Source organism: Meriones unguiculatus, chromosome 9 (assembly GCF_030254825.1).
Source record: "Meriones unguiculatus strain TT.TT164.6M chromosome 9, Bangor_MerUng_6.1, whole genome shotgun sequence".
Taxonomy (NCBI): domain Eukaryota; kingdom Metazoa; phylum Chordata; class Mammalia; order Rodentia; family Muridae; genus Meriones; species Meriones unguiculatus.
The window spans coordinates 74,991,334-75,015,617 of record NC_083357.1 but is presented as its reverse complement, the minus strand read 5'-3'; the positions used below and the strand labels follow the sequence as shown (position 1 = coordinate 75,015,617).

At 40.6% G+C, this 24,284-nt stretch overlaps 1 protein-coding gene across 7 annotated transcripts in view; it reads left to right on the top strand.

Moving 5' to 3' along the window:
- The window catches only part of Dgkh (diacylglycerol kinase eta), a 168,816-nt gene extending 144,951 nt beyond the window's left edge, over positions 1 to 23,865 (top strand). For 3 of the 7 annotated variants that reach the window (XM_021657590.2, XM_060391482.1, XM_060391479.1), the window contains exons 27-31: positions 666 to 758; positions 3,499 to 3,618; positions 4,320 to 4,428; positions 5,860 to 5,990; positions 11,900 to 23,865. In XM_021657590.2, coding sequence (XP_021513265.1) covers positions 666 to 758; positions 3,499 to 3,618; positions 4,320 to 4,428; positions 5,860 to 5,990; positions 11,900 to 11,986 — 540 coding nt within the window. In that variant the 3' untranslated portion in view covers positions 11,987 to 23,865. The remainder of the gene's footprint in view (positions 1 to 665; positions 759 to 3,498; positions 3,619 to 4,319; positions 4,429 to 5,859; positions 5,991 to 11,899) is intronic. The other 4 variants (XM_021657592.2, XM_060391481.1, XM_021657589.2 and 1 more) reach the window with 2 other exon arrangements.
- Positions 23,866 to 24,284: the final 419 nt, after the last annotated feature.

The following is a 24,284-nucleotide window of genomic DNA, read 5'->3' as shown; positions in this document are numbered from 1 at the left end:
AGGGAGTCAGAAGAGGGACTTGGATTCCGTGAAGCTAGAGTTCCAGGAGTTGTGAGCCATCTGATCTGGTTCTAGGAACCGAACTCAGGTCGTGTGAGAACAGCTAGCGCTCTTGGCTGAGGAGACAGCTCCTCCCCTCCACTCTGTGTTTAATCTGCGTGTTTAATCTGCATGTGTGTTTTAATGTATTCATGACCTATTTAACCTTTTCTTAATTTAGTTCAGTATTTCTTGGCTATGCAGTTCATCTTTAAGATTTTTCGAATTGTCAAAAATCTGTGAAAATAGACATAGCTGGACCTCCTCTGTTCAAACTATGATACACAAAGATAAGATCCCCTGTGTATTCAAATAATATTCTCCTTCAAGAAAGTTATTTGATTTAACTTTTATATATATTGGTTCTAGCATATATATACCATATATGTAGGGGTCATGATCCTGCATGTGTATACATATTAGTTCATTCTTTGATTCTGTGATTTATTAATTAATAGAGGTAACGATACTAACAAACCGATTACAAAAAAAAAAGTATTTGTTACAGAATTTTGGTATCTTTAAAAAGAAATTCACTTGTGATGAGAATAAAATTTACAGAATCTTTTGGTGATGAGATTCTAATTTAATATGGAAATATGTATATCTTTGTTATTCTTTTCTAGAGTCTTACGAGAGATACTGCCACTGAAATAGCCATCAACGTTAAGGCGCTATATAATGAAACAGAGTCTTTGCTAGTTGGCAGGGTCCCTTTGGTAAGAAAAAGAAATGCCTGAGAGTGGTTCTAGTTTGCTTCTTTGCCTGTGATGCACTGTGACCCAAAGCAAATTAGTGAAGAAGGGGATTATTTCATCTTATAATTCCCAGGTCATGATCCATCACTGAGGGAAGTCAGGCCAGGATCCCAGAGAGTGTGAGTGAGTTGCAGCCCATAGAGGAACTCGGCTTACTGTCTGGCTTCCATGCTCAAGTTCAACAGCCCAGAGCCAGCTGCCTGGGCGTGGTGCTGCCCACTGTGGGCTGGACGGTTCTTCATTAGTTAGCAATTGAGAAAATAGCCTACAGACCCAGCACAGGCCGGCCCAATAAAGGAAATCCCCCATTTGAGGTGCTTTTTTCCCACGTGACTCTACATTTGTGTCGTGTTGACGCGTGAGGCTAACTATGACAACACTATAGATGGTGAGCTGAAAAGTGCTTCACTAGTGAACATGTTTTGAGCAGACCTCTGACCTCCATTCTTGGACCTTCCTTTTGAAGGTCCAAGCATTTGCCTTCAGGAAAGCAATGCTGAACTTTAGGGCTGTGATTCAGGTTGTCATGTTCTCATGACACCCCTCTCACCCTGGTCAACTTTGAGAGATTTGAGCTGTATAAATAGAGTGGACATTCCTCAGCTACTCATACGCACACAAGTTTAGGTGAAATGACAGTCTCAGTCCCCCAGTGTGGAAGTATGATTGGCATGATCGTCCGGATTTGCTCGTATGAGCATTTTTTTTTCAAGAGCTGTCTGTTTTATTTAACCCCAGTGTGGTCCTGGGAATCGACTGTTAAGGAAGTGTGAATCTGGATAAAGCCCACAGACCTGGAGCATAAAGATAGCCTTTCTGTAAAAACACCCAAATGGTTTTTGGATGTTCTAACATTGAGTCTTGTCACTTCCTGGAGTTAGGCATATGGAAGGCCTACTCCATTAGCTGTCCTCCCCTTTCCCCTATCCCTTGGAATGATCTCAAAGCAGTTGTGGTCATAGCAGTTTAATCTGTTTGGGCAAATGGAAACCTACATAAAATTATAAAAGCCGTTAACAGCATAGTACTTGAAGCGGTTGGGCACCTGGAGCTTGGAATTCCTGCTGCGTGTGACTGTGGTCCAGCAAGATGCTGCCACACGAATCTCCTTTCTGCTTCAGAAACCCAGAGGCTTTCTTGGGCCCAGTAATCTTACAACTCCTGGGGAAATGAAGCCCGCGATCCAGGCCACAGGGTGGCGGGCTCCACTCCTGTGGTATAGCACTAGTAGGAAGAAGCATTGCTCCCTTGTTGGGAAGGTCAGCGAAGGCCCCTCCTGGCTATTGTTGACACTGCTTGTGTTAACCAGAATCTTCTATCGCTGTAACAAAATAAGCCTACTAAGAAGGCCTGTGGGCTGTGATTAAGGTTCCAGATTTTAAATTGAAGTGTACTTTTTTGGTGTGTAATTGAAAGTCTTTTAAGGTCATTTATGATAAGAAATAGAAGCATAACTTTATCCTTAACAACAAAAGTACCTCCTTTACTCTATGTATTATATTTAGTGATTATATTATAGTAAAACATAACATCCACCTCCATTTCTGTCCTCTTTGATCCTCAAACATAGATGTTTGGTTTGAAATATGTCCCAAATACGTGTAAATTTCACACAAACTCCTAATAATAATGATAAGATAAGATAATAGAGTTTAGTATATTTAAGAACAACTAAAGTTTATTTTTCATTTTACTTCTAAAGCAAATGTGAAATACCATCTAATAAGTTTTGTAAGCCATAAATTCTTATACTAAAAGGAAACTGGCAAATGTCATACAATAAGGGTGGAAACTCCTTATTTTTATTAACTACCGGGAGATACTTTCAATATCACAGGGAATCCACAATAAGAAGATGCTTGACAATAATGATACTCTTAAAACTTTCCTTTCTAAAATTCTGTGAACGTCGGCGTAGGGACCGCGAAGTTTTAAAATAGTCTAGAAAGATACAGGTTAGCGGAAAGAGTCCTCAGAAATGCTCTCCTCACGTTGTGCTGTGTCCAACAGAGGAAACTAAGGTGAGTGAAGCCAGTCACCCTCCCTAATGGTAACCAGGCCAGGACGAGAACCCCGACAGCTGCCTCCCAGCTCTGTGCACCGCACTAACTTCCTCAAATAAGTTACGGTGAATAACAAACGACAGTTTATTCTCTATAAAGTATCCACATCCGGTTCCACATTACTTGCCCTTTGGCTTTTGCCTTTATCCTGATTCTTTGTACTAGTTCTCCATCACATTTTTTTTCTGAGATTTATTTTTCCCTTAAACTTGTTCTTTTGCTTTTTCTAAGAGATGCGTGTGTTTGTGTGTGTGTGCATGTGTGTGATGCGCTTTTTATATAACAGGTATTTGATTTGTTTTTTAAAAAAACTGTTACTTGTTTGTTGGAACAAAGTCTATATAAGTTAGAAGAATTTTGACTTAGATATGACAGTTCACAGGTATGTGCTTGGAAGCAGTGAAGGGGAGTTAGGATGGGGGAGGGAGGGTATGACGTCCAAGACATACTAAGAGTACTAAGAGCGGTACTTTGGGAGGGGAAAATACTCAGTTGCCGCAGTTATGCCTATGAACTTTGGGAGTTAGGACTAAAGCAACCAGATTGTCAGAAGGAAGAACGCTCAAAGTGGCCCCGTTGTCCTGTGAAGCTGGTCACTGAATCTCGCTGTTTCACCTTCTCCCCCTGCTCGTGACCAGCAGTTGGAGTCTCCCCACGAAGAGCGGGTGTCCAGTGCCTTACACTCCGTGGAGGTGGAGCTGCAGAAGTTAACCGAGATCCCCTGGCTTTATTACATCCTCCGCCCCAACGAGGACGAGGTGCGTGCAATCCAGCCTTTTGACGGATGCGGGTGGTGAGACTTCAGAGTGTGTGAACGTAACTTTGAAAAAGAGACGTTTCGGGGAAATGGATTTTGAATACGTCTTTGAAATGTTTTGTCGTTGAGAGAGAATGGGCCTTTTGGTGAATGTGGGCGTTGAGTAGAGTGGTACGTGTTCAGTATTCAGAGCCCATCTGCGCTGGCTAGTTTTATGTCAGCTTGACAACGCTAGAGTTGTTTGGGAAGAGGGAACCTGGTTGAGAAAACGCACGTACCAGATTGTGCTGTAGGGAAGCCTGTTGGACATTTTCCCAATTAGTGACCTATGGGGAAAGACTCAGCCCCTTGTGGGGGAAGCCACCGCTGGGTAGGTGCTCTGGGTCCTGTTAGAAAGCAGGCTAAGCTAAGCCAGGACAAGCAGACCAGCACCCCTCCATGGCCTCTATGTCAGCTCCTGCCTCTCGGTTCCTGCCCTGTTTGAGTTCCTACCCTGACTTCCCTCATTGATACACTGTGATACGGAAGTGTAAGCTGAAACATAACTGGTTTCCTCTTCAGGTTACTTTCGTTCATGGTGTCCTCACTACAGGAACAGAAATCCTAATGAGGACACCATTCTTATTTTATACCTGCTAACAGAATTGGGCTTTTCTTCCCCTAACCTCATAAAACGGTTCTTCTTTTGCTTGGTTTTGGCAGGAGCCTCCTATGGATTGCACCAAAAGAAACAGCAAAAGCACAGTCTTTCGTATAGTGCCAAAGTTTAAAAAGGAAAAGGCCCAGAAACAGAAAATGAGTTCACAGCCTGGTAGGTGGTCCCATGGTGGGGGCAAAAAAAAAATAACTTACTGAAAAGGTATTGGTGAGGGGACAAGGAGTGTTCTAGAACTAGTAGCAGTGGGCGTTGCCCAGCATTGTAAATATACTAAAAATCGTTGAATTGTATGCTTTAGAATAGTTAAAATGGTACGTTGAACCATGAAAGTCGTATCATACCCAGGAAGTCCCATTATGGTGAGAATCTATGGTTATAAATGTAAGGAGGAGATGGCGCGGTCACTGAGTTGTTTCTGTCCGGTCCAGTTGAGTTACTGTGTCCATTCCATTCGCAACAGCTGCCTCAGACATCAGTGTGTAACTTCATTTTCTTCTCAGACTTAAAGGTCCAGATCGCTTTGATAAGGAGAGCACAGACCATTTTCTTTTGCTCAGCTTGCTAAATGTGTTTTTTCACTGGAGTTCCGAGTCCCCCTTTTTCCTGTTTTAAGGCCACCGTCACACCCTTTGATAATGCCGTTGTGTGTGCCGCTTACATCCTCAGCAAAGACGAAGCCCTCTGCCTCAGCCTGCTGCTTTTCCTAGTCCTCTGCCCCTAGAGTTGAATTCCATGCTGTCTGTGCTAGCACCGTGGGAGTCCCGTGTCGAGCTCTGCCTTTCCTGACGAAATTACTTTATAAATTCTTACAAGAATTTCATACATTTTAAATTATAAATTTTCCAAGTTTTTCTGAGTTAGCCCTGTTAGTTAGTCTTTATAAAAAGTGATATGAAAGGGATAGTTGTTGAGGCATGTTCAAAAACCAAACACAGTGGGGGGGAAAAGTATTTTTTATTATGCTAACTCATGTTGAATAAAAGATTCGAAAGAATCTTTACTGTTATCCATACTGAAAAGCAGCATAGTCAACAAGTCTTGGACAGCAGTCTGAACAGTTTTTTTTAATGACATTGAAGTGATCTGAGGCCGTTTATTTTTGAAACTATCAATAACCGAGTCAATAGAGGCACCGCCTGAAAGTCAGCAAGATCTTAAGCAGATACATGTATAAAACCAAGCAGCCCAGATCAGATTTCCAACTTGAAGTAGCATCTGTAGCTCGTTTCTAAACATTTCACCTGTGGTCAGACCTCATTATGGTTTGTTTGTTTTTTTTTTTCATCATCGAGCCTAATGGTGCAAAATTAATGCCCTAGTGCACATTTTGTGGCTTGGCTGCAAAGCTGGATTCCGGCTAAAGGCGAGGGCGCAGGTGGCCCCCATCGCTCTACGGTCGGGTCCTGTCCGTTGCGGTCTGTAACCTGCATGGGGAGGGGGCAGGGAGCTCTGCGAAGCACCACCTTCCACCTTCCCTTTGCTAGAGCCCACTGCTGTGCGTGTTGCATCTTCTCTGGCTGACCTCTGCTTCATAATGCATCGCGCATGTAGAAATTAAGGGGGTTTTGCTCTTAACTTTGGTAGTTCAGAATTGGGGCACAGAGGAAGTTGCTGCTTGGCTGGATCTGCTCAATTTGGGAGAGTACAAAGACATCTTCATCCGTCATGACATCAGAGGGGCTGAACTTTTGCATCTGGAAAGACGGGATCTGAAGGTATTTTTTTCCTTTATTCTTTCTTTCTTTCTTTCTTTCTTTCTTTTGGCGCTTCTTTTTGGCTTTTGGAAATTTCTCACAATGCAGAATCTCTTCCCGTGTGTGTCCTCTGTCGCAGCATGCTTTCTGCTTGGCTTGCATCATGCGAATGTGCGGTCATCCCCCACACACGTTTGTTTGTGGTCTGACTCACTTGCCTGCTTTTCCTGTGAGAATGTCAGCAGCGTCTTCCTGTCAGGACCACTCTCTGACTCTCATAGCCGAAGCAGAGCATGCACCTCGTAACCACTCCCCATCCATCGGTGTGGCTGTTACTGTCCTAATGTTTCCAAGTGGGCTGCGCCTCTACCATCTCGTCATGCTGCAGCTGCATGGATGGTGATGGCTGTTGTTGGGAAAGACTAAAGACGAATGGAGTACAAGGATAACTAAAAATTAATATACAGTATTAATAAGAAAACCTTTGTATTGTATGAAATTGTATATGACAGCAATGATAATTTAGAGCTCTCTGATTTTGTTGTGTTTCTAAACTGGACTTTAGAGACTACATGAGTAACTAGACAGTGAATCAAAACTCTTTCTGTGTCACATTGTTGATGTCTTATTAGTCTCAAAAAGAAACGTGTTGTTTTCTTAGTAAATGGAGCTAAAAAATATATATATGTATGCATAGCTGCTTTCTCTGTCATGTATGCCAGAACAGGAAAACCTTTCATTGTCGATGCGCAGCAATTAGAACAGCCAAAGCAAGGTTATTCTGTCCTGGATTTAAGATTAGAATGACAGGAGCTGGAGGGACCACTCAGTAAAACCACCGTTCCACAAGCGTAGGCACCTGATGTCAGTCCGCAGCACCCACGCCAACAACAACACAGTAAGGCATGCTGTGAGTGTCTCAGACCTCAGAACCGGGGCTGAGTGGAGTCAGGAGGGTTTTCAAGAGTTCTGTGGCCAGCCGGTCTAGCCAACAATCTCTAAACTCAGTGAGAGTGAGAGATCCTGTAAAATAAGGTCATGAGTGGTAGAAAAAGACACAACGTCAACCTCTGGCTTCCACAGGTATACACACACACAGAAAACCAGGCATAATAGAAGTCTACTATATCATTTTTTTTACATGCTGCCATTTTACAATTGCAATGAATAACATCGCTGAAACAATCCCTTTCCGATAAATCATGTTCTAGAATGCATAGAGTTACAGCCTTTGTAGCATAGTCACATCTCCTGTGCTTTTCTTTCATCTGCAAGAACTTGGCCCAAGTAATGGATAGTATAAAGTTCATATTTCTATTAAGGATTTGTTCAGTCCTTTAGCATATCATAAGGAGAGTACTGTTCCTATCATTGTTAGCTGTGATAATGATAAAATAATAGATTAATTATTCTGCGAGTCCTAGCTGAGGCACTTCAGAATACACAGTGTTAGAGCTCCTAATGCAAAGACGGACCGTAAAATGTGAAATGAACGCTTGCACGTGCACACACACACACACACACTCACACACACACACAACGCATGCGCAGAGCTGTGGGGCCTTTTTATAGCTAGTGTTTCTGTGGCTTAGCTTCTGGAGAATTAGCAGGTTGCACTGTTTTTTGAGTAGCCAGTCGCTGGTTAATGGATTGTACTAGGTTCGCTCGGTGTCATCTTCCACTGAGAGGCTTACATCATACATATGCTGAACTTGTATGTGTTAAAGTTACAAGATGGGAGACGTGGTAGAGGGCTAACCTCCCCCACACCCACACCCACACTGAAAGTTGTGTACGGCTGGCTAAAAGGATAAAGGAGTCTTTGGCAAAATTATGTCTGCTCATCCAGAGAAACAAAATGTTGGTAATAAGGAAGATGATAAATGCCATAAAATAAGCATATAGGTCTGCAGAGACGGAGACTAGGCAGAATGCTAGCCAAATCGTTGAGCCCCAGGCTCAGAGAGACCTGTCTCAGAATAAGGTGGAGGGCAAGTTAGAAAGACCTGCTGTGTAGATCGTTGGCCTCTGCACGCGTGAACAAACCACACGTCTGTCTGTATGCATCCGCACACACAAACACGTGCACGTCAAAAGTAAACGATGATACAAGTATATGACACCTGCTAAAATGAAAGCTGTATCAAATGTCAAAGCAAATCTCTCATCATAACCCAACCACTAGAAGACATGAAGGTACAGAAGCCGTAGCCAGTGCAATGGCATTACCCTCTAGAAAATATTTCTCTCGTTGTACCAAGACAGTAATTCTTAGTAGATTATCAGAGGTGTTTGTGTTCTGGAGAGTGCAGTGTTTTGTAGCCTAAAATAAGGTGCTTAATACTTGAATGTGTTTTTATAAGCAGAGTACTATATTAACTAAGTCTAAACGATGAGTCTGCTGCTCAAATGGGAACTCTGAGGTGTAGCAGTTACATCTTTTTTTGCAAAAAAAAATATATATATACATATAATTATATATATAATTTTTTTCTATGTATGTGTATGTGAGGAGTGCACTGTGCATCCAGGTGCCCACAGGCCAGCAGAAGGCACAGGAACCTGGAGCTGGAGGGACAGGACCTAGGAGCTGGGAACTGGGCTGTTTTCTGAAGAGCGGCAGGCCCTCTAGTCACTGAGCCATCTCTCCAGACTCATGAAAATACTCATTTGCATCCTAAATTTATTCAGCAGACATGGGTTTGGGCTTGCCCTCAAGTTTGATATTCATCACATACCCAAGAAATGAGCAATAGCCTTAGGACTAATTTTGTTTACCCAGGTAGAATATGAGAACATTTTTTATTCTGGGTCAGTTAAGTGTGATAAAAAAAAAAAAAAAGAAGAAGAAGAAGAATATTACCCTGAAATGAGCTCAAGCTTGAATAGCACTGGCAATGGAAAAATGGTTTTCGAGAAGGATTTAAATGATGGTTATTATTACTGCTCTAAATTGTAAGAGAGATAGCTAGAGTATGCTTTTTCCAGGTGTGCAATTTAAATCAGTTTGATCTGCTTCATTTATAAGTTTAAAAATAAATCCAGCCCCTACATTATAGAATGGAGTGAACTTTCTGAGAACATTTCCTTTAAGTCATCTGTAGTTAAATTTGCAGGGTAGAGAGTTGAGGGGGGGGTGTCAGGCAAGATAGGAGAGAAAAACAGGAAAATCACTGAGAAGCACTAGGGTCAGCCACCCTGGGATGATTTGCAAAGTTACTTCAGCAGCAAGAGACTGTGCCTCAAAAACCATCTCCTGAAAGTGGGCCTCTGGCCTCCATATGGTCACTGTGACTTGTGTATGACTCATACGTGTGTGTGACACACACACACACACACACGATGCATCCATTTTCTGTTCCTAGCAGCTACATAGCAGCTCACAACCACCTGAGGATCTGATGCCCTCTTCTGGCTTCTCAGGCTCCTCCTGTACACAAATGTTCCACATTAACTCACACAGGTTACACACACACACATAAACTGTTAAATAAAAAATTAAGCCCAAAATAAATCTCATAATGCTTGGAATTATACATTCTCAAGAGTCTAACATAGGTTAACTGAACATTTTCCCCTTTGGGTTCACACACACACACTTTACCCGTGTGCCATCAATGGTTGCATTTCTGAAAGCAAAGATAGTTTTTGGTGTTTAACCCAAGCACCTGTCCTGTCATTTTACATTTCCTACCCGTTTTAACCATAGCATCTCACTGGTTCAAGTATAAATCAAAGTTTCACTTACACTATGCAGGAGACTTTGAGTCGTTTGAATGAACTGTGTTGAAATGTTCTGACCAGTAGCTGTCTCCATTGCCGGTACAGTGACTGGTTGAAAAACACGTTTTAGTGAATGTCCCATGGGGAGAAAAGATGGCTTTTTTCCCCCCTTTGATACTAGTGATGCAAATTTTAAATACTATAATGTTGACTGTTAAAATCAAATCAGCTTGGAGAGATGATCGTGGTCGTCATGTGTTGTTGACTGGCTTGCTAGTGATGAAAAGTCAGCGTGGAGGGCTCTTCCCAAGCCCACCAGTAACCACTGCTTGTAGTTGGTAACCTCTCAGGGTGTGGTTCTCCAGAAAAGGGCTCCTTAATTTATGCCTCTCTGGGAAGGTAAGTGGAGACCCTTGCAGTGACTACAACTTGGTTTCACTACACTCAACTTACAAATAAATAGCAACTTATAAAAGTTTATTTTTCTTATCCGACAGAAAAGGCTGGGCTCTGTCCAAGACTGAGCCGTGGCATCACCAATCCTGACTCTGGTCAGCTTGCTGTCAATCAGATCTAAGTAGGAGAGAACAGGCCAAGGACTGCTAGGTGCAATTCTGACATTAATCTTTCCTTTCATCCCCCGTTAGCCAGATTTTAACTCTTCATAAAACAAGACCCTCTCCCAGTTCCTTTGTCAAAGTTTTGACCTAAAATATACTCGCTAAGCAAAGCTGCTCAAAGGGGTCTGACTGAACCCTTTGAGGAAAAACCTCTTTTTGACCTTTTGCCCGTACTTTGCATATGACAGTTGCAACTGCAGCCGCCATATGGCCTTAAACACTCATGGCATGGATTATTAGGTCCCAGCACCACCCAAGTAACAGTGTAGCTCATGACCAATCTCCTTGATGCTTATGTCCATACAAAAACCCACATGTAGGCATTTATATCACTTGTAATTTTTAAGACTCAGAGGAAATCTATCTGTCCTTCAGTAAATGGAGCCTGCTTTAGAACATGCTTTCTATTTCTACCGCTGAACATCCTCTGTGTTGATTAATCATTTATCAGTGGTTGTGTGAGTGTGACGTTATTTTTCTGGTCTTCCTATTAACATCTCCGTTTAATCCTAAACAGCATGGCCCTTACAAATCAGAGAACTACCTAAATTTTAAATGCACGTTACTTTTTCTCAGTTTGTGTGTTTATCGTTTACCCAACAAATATATTTAAAGCAACATAAAAACAGTTTATGTATTGGTAGTGTAAAGAGAATGCTTTCTTATGGAACTAGTGATGTTGACAGTACTGTAAACTATAAGGAGTTACAAAGTTTCACAGTAATTTTTGAATAAAATTAAAGCCTCAAAAAGAAAAAAAACTGCTTAATCAGGACTGCTCGTGTAACTGCAAAGAAGTGTACAATTTAAATCTTAGTTAGTAGGCACCACTATCTTCCTCTGTGATTAAACCTCATTCTTTTTTCTCCCCAACGCCTGGGTCTCAAACTTGCTGTGACGACCTTGAAATCACTACCCACCAACCTCTGTCTTCTAACTCCTGGTCTGGCAGGCCTCAATTTTAAATTTAATATGGCACAAGATATAAATAGAGCACAAGAGCCGGGTATGGTGGCACGTAATTCCAAAGGTTGGGAAGCTGAGGCAGGAGGATCACTAAGAGTTCAAGAACAGTCTGGACAAGATAGCAGGACCGTGTTTACAAAAGAAAAACAAAACAAAACAAAACACGTGTGTGTGTATGTGTGTGTGTGTGTGTGTGTGTGTGTACATGGTAAAATCATTTGCTTCACATCACAAGATGAGATTTAAAAAAAAAAAAGAGGAAGAAACCGTATTAATTTTGACTCTTAAACACTTTCCATAGATGTACAGAATTCATCATAATATCACACTTAAGAGGAGTTTGTTTGGGGTATTCTTTTTTCTTGACTGGTCATTTTTCAGTATCAGACTATTTTTGTTTTAGTAACTTAGTTTTCTAGCTATCACTTCCAGAACCATTGAATATAAAATGTTAATAAAATGAAGTGAATGCTAATTATGCTAATTACTAGTTGAAATTTTAATTTCATGTTTTCCTTTTGGTAAACTTGTCTTCTCTCTCTCCTCTTTCTTCCTATTATTATTGTTATCCTTTCTATCTTTTTCTTTAATTAAAAAGTTTTTTTCTTGTCTTTTTTTTAGGACCTGGGGATACCGAAAGTGGGTCATATGAAGCGAATTCTCCAGGGAATTAAAGAGCTTGAAAGGAACCCTCCCCACTGGGTCTGAGGCGTGGTCACACTGGTGCTATTTCTGGGAAGAGAGGTCCTTGCCGCTCAGTGCAGAGCTCTTGGAAGCTGCTGGCTGTTCCTGTGACTGTATAGAGAAGCATCTCTGGAGCACCTCTCTGGATCCATGTTTTGCTGTGGGTGAAAGTTCTGTGAGGTAGTAGATTTTGTGCCAAAAGAAAAAAGAAATCATTCCACAAAGCCATTTTCTCATTGTGCAAACCTGACATGCTAGAAAATTCTCAGAGCGGTGAAGAAGGATCAGAAACGATTGCTTTGTCTAAAAAGGTGGAATTGCTTGCCCCTCATTCTCCTTGGATCTGGGCTGGCTGGAGATCCTTAGGTTGACCTCCACAGTGAGCAGCTGGAATTTCTCAGGCTTCATTAGCAAAGGCATTGGCTCCTTCTAAGTAGGAGATAAGAGATAGGGATTGTGTTTTGAGTTTTTCACCCTAAGATCCAGTATCTACTGGTCCAAGAATAAGGTGAAACCAACCCATCACATACTATGAATGATGCAGGTTGAATGCACGATGCTCCTGCCTGACTTGTCTTTCTTTTTCTTGCATGTCATATATTGTTATAATATTCCAATAGCTTTAATGTCTATTATAGTGAAATTTAATTTATTACCACCCAGCTACCCAAGCACTTTTTGGTTGGTTCAGGGCACTTTTTCTTCGGTATGGACATTTGAGTAAATTATTCTATACCTAAGACTCTGTGAACGTTCGTCTGTGCCATGATCAACAGATGATATGCATCTTATGCAAACCAAATTATTCGCCTATCCCAAACCATGGGTGTGTGCATAAAGAGAATTATTGGGCATTTTCGTAAGCTTACATGTTCTGTTGCCTAACAAAACCTATTGCAACTTTCCAAACCCAAATCTCACATTTGTCCCCATTTATTTTTTTCAAATTTTAGTTTAATAACCATTTTAAGTTCTGCTTGAGTTTGTAAGACTGTGGACATGTCGGAATTTTGCAAGGTCTCAGTTGAGACTTGTTCACTGAGGTACCTGGACTAGCTGAAGTGATCATTTACAGGAACTCCCCGATGGAAGAAATTTCATTTTATTTCTTAAGGGCTTTTTGTATTATTATCTCACATACATTTTGATAGTTTATCAGGTAGATATTATTTTCCTTTTTCTAAATCATTATATGGCAGTGTTGCTCAATAGAATTATCAGGTATTTGAGGGCCAAAGGTATACATGTCAAAACAGTAAAAATTATCTTTCTATGTGTTTTCTGGTCACCGTATACCAAAAATCAATTGTACTATTTGGAAGTTCTATAGGTAAGAGAAGCAAGCAGGTTGCTGACCCCATGGAAATGGCTTTGATCAGGTAATCTGCTAGCTGCTCAGATTCATGTGCACATATGTGCCATATACCTTTACCTGCATGTATACGCCTACTGACATATTGTCTTGAGATATAGTATCCCTTCTTTCTAACTTGGGTATTTACTAGTTAAAAATTTAAAAAAAAAAAAAAAAAAGGAAAGAACAAAATTTAGATACCTTAAAAATAAATGAAGGCCAGGTCTGAATTTCAGTTTCAGAGTTTTTGCCTAGGAAAGTCGGGGCCTTGGCTCTACCATAGCAGGGCAAATCCAGAGGAACCAACAGACAAACCCTGACCATATATGTAAGTCTGTCTATATGTTTTACCTAAGTTGTGCACGATGGAACTTTCCAAAGATAATTCCTATTAAGGCTTTTGAGCTGATAATAAGCCAGTCACTTAGCGATTTTAATGTTGAGCTTCACACCTCTAAAGTTCCTTTTATATACCCCCTGGTGAGTACCTTGCCAACATTTCCTGTGAAACCAGGTTGAGAAAGGGGTGGGGAGGAGACTCCTTGTATAAAGAGTGTATTAATATAAAAATCATTATTGGGTTTTCACCTCCCAAATACATGTATCAACAAGAAAAGACTCCCTAATGGCTGCTGCCCTAGGGTGTGCAATGATTGGCTTGTTGTTGTTGCTGTTTGACATCTTTTTCAGTTCCCGCTAACACCTTTTTGTATTCTGTAAAAATCCAGACCCATGGAAACCTTAATTAAGTAGAATGGCTTTGGGGTTGTCACTTGGAGATGACAATTTGGATGAGCGGTTTTGGGGTGTGTGAGCATTTTTCTCTGTAATCTGTGCCTTCGTGAATCTGGGCTGGACTCCAGGGAGTTCTGGCTCCTGTGTGCCACCAGGGTACTCTCGCAGTCTCCTTCAGCCTCTGCTGGTGTCGCAGAGAAACTGTCTTATCCTGCTTGGGGCTTCGAAATGAGGAAAGTAGGCCTTGCCTCTCACTGGGTTCCATTCACATCTGGAGAGTGAGTGGCCTCACGTGTGCACTGACTGCAGCTTGCTCTTCTCTCTTCCGGATTATTTCATGTTCACTTCTTCCCTTTCCTGGAAGAAGAGGAACAGAGTCAGGTTTAAGTAAAACTCCAGGCTTCCAGGCGACTGGCCGTTTCTCACTCATGTCTGCTCAAATTCTCAATGTTTTCTGTTCTCCTTTCTCCATCAGTTACTCCATGGCAAAATGTTTAGGGGAACCAGATTTTCAGCTTGCTAGATAACTGAAGCAAATTAATGGTTTAGGTCATGTGGAGACATACTGCTGTGGTTGAGAAGAGACAAACAGTGGGTGTCCAGATCTGTCCTGTCTGCTATTTTAACCACTGAACACCCGTGACTATTAAATTAAGCTTATTCTTACTAGAAACCCCATTTATCAGTTGCACTACCTACCTTTTGAGTTGCCCTGTAACCACAGATGAAGAACCATTGAAGAACCATTTCCACCATTGCAGAGACGTTTCATTTGACTGCTCCTCAAAATGTGGTTCAAGGGCCATCAGTTTTAATGCTGTCTGGGAGCTTACAAAAATGCAGAATCTGGGAATGGACAAGATGGTTCAGCAGGGTCTGACACCAGGTTTGATACCAGATGTCATCTAAAAGGGGAAGGAGAAACACTTATAGACTTGTCTTCTGACCCCCATATATCCACCATGGTGTGCTCACCCACCTATGGCCTGTTACGTACACACACATAATAAATAGGTAAAAAATTTAAATGCAGAACCTCAGGTCCACTCCAGGTCTGCTGAATCCAACTCTTCCTTTTAGTCAGATTCCTCGGATCTCCTCATCCCTTGGGGACTTTGAAGTTTCCATGGACCCACACTTGGCTCACTTTGATCTTCCTGTGGTATCTTCAGTTACTCTTGACTTAATTCACACTGAACATTTCAGAAGAATGTGTCCTGAGCTAAAGATTAGGCAGTCTCCATCCCCTTGCACATTTTCATTTTCTTGGGTCAGTAGATTATCCCATCGACATAGTTCATGCTTGAAGGCACACACATTAAATGAATCATTAGATATACAAAAGGAAAAAAAAAAACATCAGAATGATTACAAGAACAGTGAATGTGTCATTTGAACTCTGAAAGCAGACATGTTTTTCTAGATTTAAATCTCTTTGTCTTACACTAACTTATATTAGTTTTCACATGGTTCATAATCCCTTAAAAATAGTTCCTGAAAAAAACAGTATGTTCTTGGCCTTCAAATTCAAATTCATTCTTTGAGATCTTTTTCCAGTGATTTGTGAGGAATCTGCCCCTTAATTATTTTTATATTTTGATATAAATTACCCAAACATAACTTCCTAACTTCTCTGATATGTAAGATCTTACTACTTTTGACTTCATGGGTTATTTTGACATCAAATGACAAGCTATGAAATGAAAAACCGTAGGCGAGCCCTCCATACACCACTGCTAAAGTAAATCATTTCCACCTGCAACCAAACTAGAGCACATAGTGAACTTCCATTTTCCAAGGATAAATTCTTTAGGGATATCAATTTTAATTTAGCTGTAGAAATCAATTCCCTTTTCAACTCTGACAAGTGGAGTATTTTCTTGGCTCTCAATGGACACATTCTCTGTCTGAAGTTGATTAGATATTCTGGCTAGTGGGACTGCTTTGCTAGTGGGACTGCTTTGCTAGTGGGACTGCTTTGCTAGTGGACCAGCTGTCTAGTGGAACTGCTTTGTTGGTGGAAAAGCTGGCTGGTGGGACTGCTTTGGTGGTGGAACTGCCGTCTAGAGGGACTGCTTTGCCAGTGGCTTCCACAACGTGGATGCTTGGTCTCCTCTTTTCACTGCCCCACCCCAAGGGTAGCCAGCCCTTCCTCTCCCTTGTTTCTGCTGTAGCATCCCTCAGTTGACTTTTGTGTCACAATCTCTGTCATCCTGGTACTAATACCTTAGCAATAGGATTCCTTTGCAAAGAAGCAGCTAGAACTTTTAGAGGGTGGTAATTGTTTGTTATTTTATAGTAAGCAAAGCATTATTTTTTTATTATTATTTTCCCAGGTTTTGTTTAGAGATGTTTATGTTGGAAGAAAATATATAAAGATTTGTTGATACAGAGAACAGAGAGTTAAAGACAGCTGGACTGTAACTACTTTTTGTATAGTTCTCTCTGTTGTTTCCAGGTAAAGAAATTAAACAGAATAACCAAGACTGCATTAACTAATAATAATGCTTAACATAGACTCCACATTATATATTATAGGTGAACAACTTACTTTAATTTAAGATATATTTACATGATTTAATATACTCGTAATTTCTTGGACTTCCAAGTTTTAGTTGGAAAATAAAAAACAAGCCACAGCTTAAAATTATTTTAAAATCCAGGTAAAAACACTCCCTTTTACAAGTTACCCATGTATAAGGCTTTGTAAGTAGCCTGGGCACTTCATAGTATGTACATTGCAAGAGTAAGTTCATCAAGCCCATCCGAACACAGGGTTGCTTATAAAAATGCATTAAAATGAAGACCTTTCACACTCAGCGGATGCTATGGAAGTAGGACAGTGCGGTTAAACGCATAAGCAAACAAGGAAGGAGAGTGTGCTCTGTGAACCTGGATGTTCTACTGCACTGTAGTCCACACAGCCAGCTTAACCCTTTCTACGTCTAGCTTTCGGAATACACAGGCAGCTGAAGGCTGCTCACAGTGCTGATAGCCGGTAGCTAGTTCTGGGAAAAGTTCGGGTATTTCTAAAACCCAGTTTTGTAAGTTATATACTGTATACTGAAGATGACTAATACATTGGAGTAATATATTTATCTAGCGCTGATAAATATAAAAATTATTTTCAAACCTTCAAGTAAATTACATTGACTTTTTGCTTTTAAGTGAGATAAAAGTCACGTGTATGTTTAAATCTCTATTTGTACAGTAGCTTTCTCCTTTTACTGGTGTTATTAATTTTCGTATTACATTTTTTCTTACCTTTTTTATACCAAAAGAAGTATCATGCTGGTTATTCAAACTTGCCAAGATTTGAGTTTGCAAGACTTGGCAGACAAGATATTTAATAACAAGCAGAAACAAAGCTTTGTATATTTTGTGGCTTTCGGGGCAAGAATTGTACCTTTGATTTTTCTCTCTGTGGGACAGTGCTGACGTCAGCATTGTCCCTTGAAGGCAGTATTACTTAGGACCGGTTGTATAAATCAGTGCCCTTATTTATTATGTTGTGAAATGTACTCTTTATACAGAATACATATTCTACTCCTTTCATTTTTACTGCTGTTGCCTGAAGTGTAACAACTCTGTTAATAGTTGACTTATATACTTGAAATGCTCATTTCTGTCAAACAGATGCCCGGTGTTTTCCTTCTAAAAACAAAAACAAACAAACAAAAAACAAAACTATTTTCTTTCCTGTCTTAGGTAACTGAGTTGTAGTTACCATCATAGGAACTTTGCTACAAAATGATTTTTATATCTAAAAAGGCACAATACAGAAAGAAAGCACTAAAATGAATAATGAAGTCAGCAGCTCCATTATGCTCTGTTTTAACCAATATAGGTTATGTTTTCAATATGTAACTTTTTTCTTGTGGTAGATTTTTTTTTTTCCCGGTAGGGACATGTCTGTGTTTGCACTGGCCAATGTGGCATTCTGATAAGCGTTGAATCTTGACTCCTCCCAAAGATTTCATACCTCTAATGTTTAGCCCTTGGTTCCAAAGTCTGTGTTTGAAACCTGTTTCCTGGCTTTGTGCTGTCCTGCAAATGGAACCCATGGTGGGTAACTGCTTATTTCTATCAAGTAACCAGAAAGTTTAACTAATTTCAGTACTTCTATTTGGATGTATTTTTGACTCAAGTTTAAAAACTTAAACATTTAAAATGTAGTTTGCACAACATATCATGCAGAATAAAATCGCTTATTTTCAAAAGGAAGGAAAAGCCAGTGAATGCTGTAAAGCAATCGCTTTAATCCCTAACTCTGACTGTTTCTCCTCTGTTTTATGAAGTAAACAGCAGGTGAATTGTGAGCCATTTAAACCCACTAGGAGATTAAGAAGTAATTTGATTTTAATGGCAGAGCTTTACATTTCACTATCATGGATGCATTTATTGAGGATAGAAAAAAAATGAGGATATGTTAGAAACCTAGATGTTGTAGGAACCTGAGGCAGTTTGGCAAGGCCCAGGGACAGAGAGTCTGAACACACATCTTTCGCTTTGTGTCACAGAGGGGCAGAGCACATGTGAAATCTCTTACATGGTGGGCACCGCGCCCAGGAAGCGCTCCTCTGCTCAGGTCTGAAGTCCTGCCTAGAAGCTAGCTAATTAACTCTCCAGGGAGCCGGTCTTACTGCAGGCATTTACAGGTCAGTTAAGGAGGCCGAGTGCGGTGAGCTAACCCCTGAGATATTTAGAACTGCTCCTGCACAAGTTCATCCACCAGACAGAGGTGTCTGTACCTTCTCAACTGCACAACAGGCATGGGCTCGTCAACAGGGCTTGGTTGGTTCCTCTAAAGGACACGATAAAGGTGAGTCCATCCATCCGATGAACACCCAAGACACTTTCCATGAATTAGCTGAGCCTTGAAATGTGTTAGCTGGGATACATTTCCCCTTATTCGAGAAAATACTTGTCTTTCCATTCACAGTATTTACATAGAATTGACCTCTTGGCTCTGAAGAGGCTTCTTCGGTTCCACCTTGTCACTGGCTCATTGTGTCTTTTGTACAACTAATATATTTTGGTGCCTTGGGTTCCCAGTTCAAAAATTTGCCTGACACTGCCAGTTACAAGTAATCAATCATTTTTTTACTATAGGAAAGGACAGATATCCCTGTGAATCCTACCTATTTACCATTTTTTTTTTTTTTTTTGCCAGTGACATTTTAGATATAAAGAGAGGCATCCCAGTTATAACATGAAAAAGAAATATCTAATCTGGTAACCGTTGTTAGAAATAAAAGCATAGGACAAGTGGCTAGCGTACTTGTGCTGCAAGTGTGAAGCCCTGGATCAATCCCAACATTGTAAGGAAAAAAAAAAAAAAAAAGAAAGTGAAGTTAAATGAGTAACACCTGCCCAGACAGGCCATGGGTCTTGTAATCAGTGTGTTACTCATTTCAGCTAGGAAAGAACTCCTGAAATCTTCAAACGGTTAAGGCAGTCTCCAGTTTTCCGTGTTCACATTAAGTGGCTATTTTATTGAGATGAATATAGTCTTCAGCCAAGGCCCTCACTTTCCTTAGAGTAATTGTCCCAAGAGACGCCATAGCTGCTTAGAAGTAGAGCAACAGGATTCCTTGTCCACTTTCCCCTGTGATGTGACCTTTTTGATATTTAAGAAACGTCCAAAAAAAAAAAAGTCATCTCTGATCTAGAGCATGGCTTCCTCCCTCCATTCTCAGGCTTGGAATAGTATTCCGTTGTACAGCGCACCTCCAAAACACCCCACAGAGAAACAAGCAGATGTTGTCCTGATTATTGCCACAGTGGAAATCCAGGACTGCTGGAGGGAAGTTTGTTAGAAACCAGGCTGTAGCAGCAGTTAAAGAAGTGGGAGCTTATTTTCACGTGACACTTTGATCTAGCCACTGTCGGGCTCTTCCTTTGATTTTAGTCAATCAGCGAAGAAGAAGCCGTGCCATCTGATTGTGCTCTGAAGGGTTCTTGGTCAAATCTGGCAGTTACTGTACCATAGCTTAGTAACTCAGAGCTCTTGTGGCATTCCTCTCCCAGGACTGGAATTCCAAGAAGGTAAACACCATATGACACAGGGAAAAAGACTAAGTTGGAATTCATCTGCATTGGGTTTTGTTTGTTTTGAGTTTATTTGAATTTTTGAGATACGGTCTTAACACGTGGTTCTATTCCAGGCTGGCCTCAAACTCACTATGTAGCTCAAGATAGCCTCAACTTGTAATCCTTTACCACAGCCTCCCTATAGCATGTTTTTGTTATTTGTCTTAGCATAATAATGACAACTTAGCTTTCAGGATGACAGAGCTCAACATGATTATTGTAGAATGATTTAACTGGGAGAAATGATTTTGCTGGGGATCTGTTTCCACAGTGACCTGTCATAGAGAGGACCCTAATATAGCTATAATTTCAGCACTTGTCCTGTTACAGACGTCAGCTGGCTGGCACCGGTGTTTGGTGTGCAAATGAGAAAAGCCCCGGTACCCATAGTTCTTTTGTTCCTTCAACTTTTACTTGAAAAGCCTGCAGAAAGATAACACAGTGTTTATGACATTATGTAAATTATGTTTTTCTGATGAGAAATTTATAATCTAAAATATGGAACAAAACAAATGCTTCATGCTAATGGAGGTTTTGGATTATTTTAAAGGGTTTTTTTTGTTTTGTTTTGTTTTTATGCAGCTGTGTATTCCTTTTTTTTTTTACCATCTCAAAAGTTCAAATGGCATCTTGAGTTCTGTGTCTTCTTGTCTGTGGTAAAGGAATTTCACTGCCTTGGTTAAGTCTTTACCATTTTTCTTTCCTGTGCTTTTGCTAATTCTTCAGCAACTCAGTTTTCTACTTCTGTTCTCTCTTCCCAGAGTACAGAGATGCAAATTTCCTCTGTCTTCTCTTTGCTGAAAGTCACTGAGTAGGCAGGCTCTCCTGCTCCTTAGGAACATATGGATGAGAGTCTGTAGGACTTTGCCCAAAGAATGGTTAACTGAGCACCATGCAGGGGAGCAAAGGGCCAATCAGTGACTCCAGTACCACCTGCCCTGCCACCCTGTAGGCATCCTCTGTCTTTCTAACCTTTCTAACACAGGAATGTAGAACAGCTGTGGGGGGGTGGGGGGTTAGTACCTTGGCATAATGACATGCCACAGGTCAGCTCATCCAAGAAACAGTGCAAATTCAATATTCTGTGCACAGTTGAATAGCCTCCAGCTTGGAATGCTTTTGCTTCAGCCTTCCTACAACATGCTTTTGTTGATTGTTCTTGTTGGTGTTTAATCTGTCTCAGTGATAAGAACCTTCAGGCTAATATTTTATCCATACTTCATGTATATCCCAAGTTTTTCTGTTAATATCATAATCAGTTACACACACATCCCTCACTGAATTTCTCTATTTTTGTAGACCCAGAGTCTAGCTAGCACATAATAGGAGTTTGACAAATGTTTTTGAATTATATTTTTATACTGTCACAACTAAAAGCTCAGAACACCTTGAAAGTCTTGTGTTTGCAAGGACGCATGACCCCTGTGCAGACAAGCAGAGCATCAATAGACAAAAGCAATTGTCTTGTCAAGGATCATCACTTGATAATCTCATTTCTTTACATCAGAAAAAAAAAAATCGCCAGATCTGAATTCTTGTTTCTGGAAGTGAGACATAAATTTCAACATCACTGCTAAAATCTTGCTTGTAAGTCATACAGTTGCCCTACAGATTGACTTTCTGTTCTACACACTCATTACTTACAGTCCTCCTAGACAAATATATATATATTGATTATGAGAGTTGGAAAGGAATAAAAAACAATAACAAAGGTGAAATTCTTAAATAGTATTTACCCAAGAAGACACATAAAATTTGTGTGAGTTTGGACCACTTTTTGTTAATGACTATTATATCACAAACATAGAAAGATCTGTGACTGTCATCACCCTTACCAAACATAAAAATTTGCTGTTACCTGTGGGCCTGCTTTCCTTTATTAGTCTCTTAAGCCATGCTACCATGTCCCCGAATAATGATAAAAGTTAACACAGCGCTCTTTAAATTTCTTGAATGGAGGGCTGTCTGCTAGGCACTTGGAGAGCTCTCCCTACCTGCTGTAACCTTGCCAGTCACTTAGATGCTGAGGATACATACAGGTAAGATAAGCAGGACTCTTGTCTGATAGAGTTTAAATTTGTTCTCAAATTGCTCTTGCTAAAGTCTTGTTTAAGAAATTAGGAAGGCTTTCAAACAAGCAAACAAAAGCAGTTTCTTCTCTAAGGTTATTTCAGTCAAGTCTCCTTCCACCCCACCACCCTCCGAAACTAGCCAAATCTGAGTAATCAAGAAGCAGTCTCATCTCTATTTCCACAACTGTTGCATTGTCGTGTCAGCCGTAGTTCGGGCCTTTGCTGATCAAGAGTGTGCCTCCTTAATCCTGTATTATGCTACTTCCACTCCTAGAGGGCTGTGCTTGAACTCAAGCGTCTGCTTCACAGAACAGACGTAAATCTCAGGTTTATTTGGGGAAGGCAGAAATTCATGACATTTGTAGCAGAGTATATGAGGTGACATTGTAGACCCACGGGAGAGGATGGAGGTCATGCAGCGATGCCTTCTAGCAGATCGGGAGCTCTGTTTGAAGCTGTGGGTTCGTGTTGGCACCTTAGACCTCCTTAGTGGAGAGTAGGAAGTAATGACATTAAACAGTCGCATACTTAGCCCAGCATATAGTAATAGACTAGTATTTGTATGCCACAAGGTTCTGATCTGTAGATGAAACAGCAAACATGAGTTAGGATACTGACTTCTGAATATTTACTGATGGATAGGCTATAGGTTTCCTTTGGGAGAATGAAGAAATAAACTGTCTTTATTTTTACTGTCAGTAACGCGGGGAGTGGGGAGGGCTTTGCAGATTTGTATTTCACATTTCAATAAGTATATCTTGAAATCACTGTTTCCCAACATATAAATTGCCAACCATTTCTGTGTCCCTTAGCAAAAGAAAGGTCTCAACTTGAAAACTTTTATGCTTAGTTCAACTTTGTAGAAGGTCCACAAAAGAAGGGGGCAAGGAAGGCTTGGCCCTATAGCTTTCTATCCAGCACATGCACATCTCAGTAATGATAATCAGAACTGATTTTCCTCCTGATATCACCATGGTTAAAACCTAATAGTGTAGTTCCTTCTCCTCCTTATATTGCAAAAAGATAGTTTTAATTCAGTCTTGCCATATTTATAGCTAAGATTGTACTACATTTTGGTAGTCTGTTTTGAAACTAAATACTTGTATCTAAAAGATGCAGACAAAGTCTGCCTATTTATTACACAGCGGGCTCTGTTTGCTACAGAAAAGAGTGAAACTTTTACCAGCTTAGCACACTTGCCATTGAAATGTACCTGACAGAGCAGAGGTTACAACTTTGGCTCTAATTACTTTTAATAATGATAAAACGTGAGTTTTGTTTGTTTACATGCTGTTTACAATGGCATAATTTTTAAAATCTATATGACAATTGAGATATTTATTGCATACTATTTTAAAGATGTTTTAATGTGTTTTCACCTTTGGAATATATTGTTACATTTCCTTGTACAGATAATTTGGGTGGCTTTGTTAATGTAGCTAATAATTTTTATGACTACTAAGTGACCAGTTTCGGTGCCTTCTATTGTGGGGTGCATGACTCTGTATTTATTGTAAGGAAGTCACTGATGTGTGTATTTTTGTACTTTGCTGAGAGTAATGGTTGGTGTACATGATGATGAGAGACGTCTTTCCCAAAGGGCACTGCCTTCAGATTGACCTTCTCAAATAAAAAAGACTGCATTTGAAGGTGTGTGGTCTGTGCTCTTTCTAGAGGGAAGTCGTTGAGATGATGGTAAGAAAAATACAAAGTGGTCCTTTGTGCCTTTAACTATGCCTCCCCTCTCTCTCCTCTCTCCCCCCCCACCCCACACACATCTTGAAAACCAGTAATAGTCTAGATGATATCAAGACCAGGATGCTGGGGCTGGAGAGATGACTCAGAGGTTAAGAACATAGGCTGTTCTTCCAAAGGTCCTGAGTTCAATTCCCAGCCACCACACGCGGCTCACAACCATCTATATTGAGATATGATGCCCTCTTCTGGTGCACAGGCACACATGCAGGCAGAATGCTAAATAAATAAATCTTAAAAAACCAGGAAGCTGGTACGGATACAGTCAAGGTGCTCAACAGTTGAGTCACCCCGAGGATCCACACATGGCTTC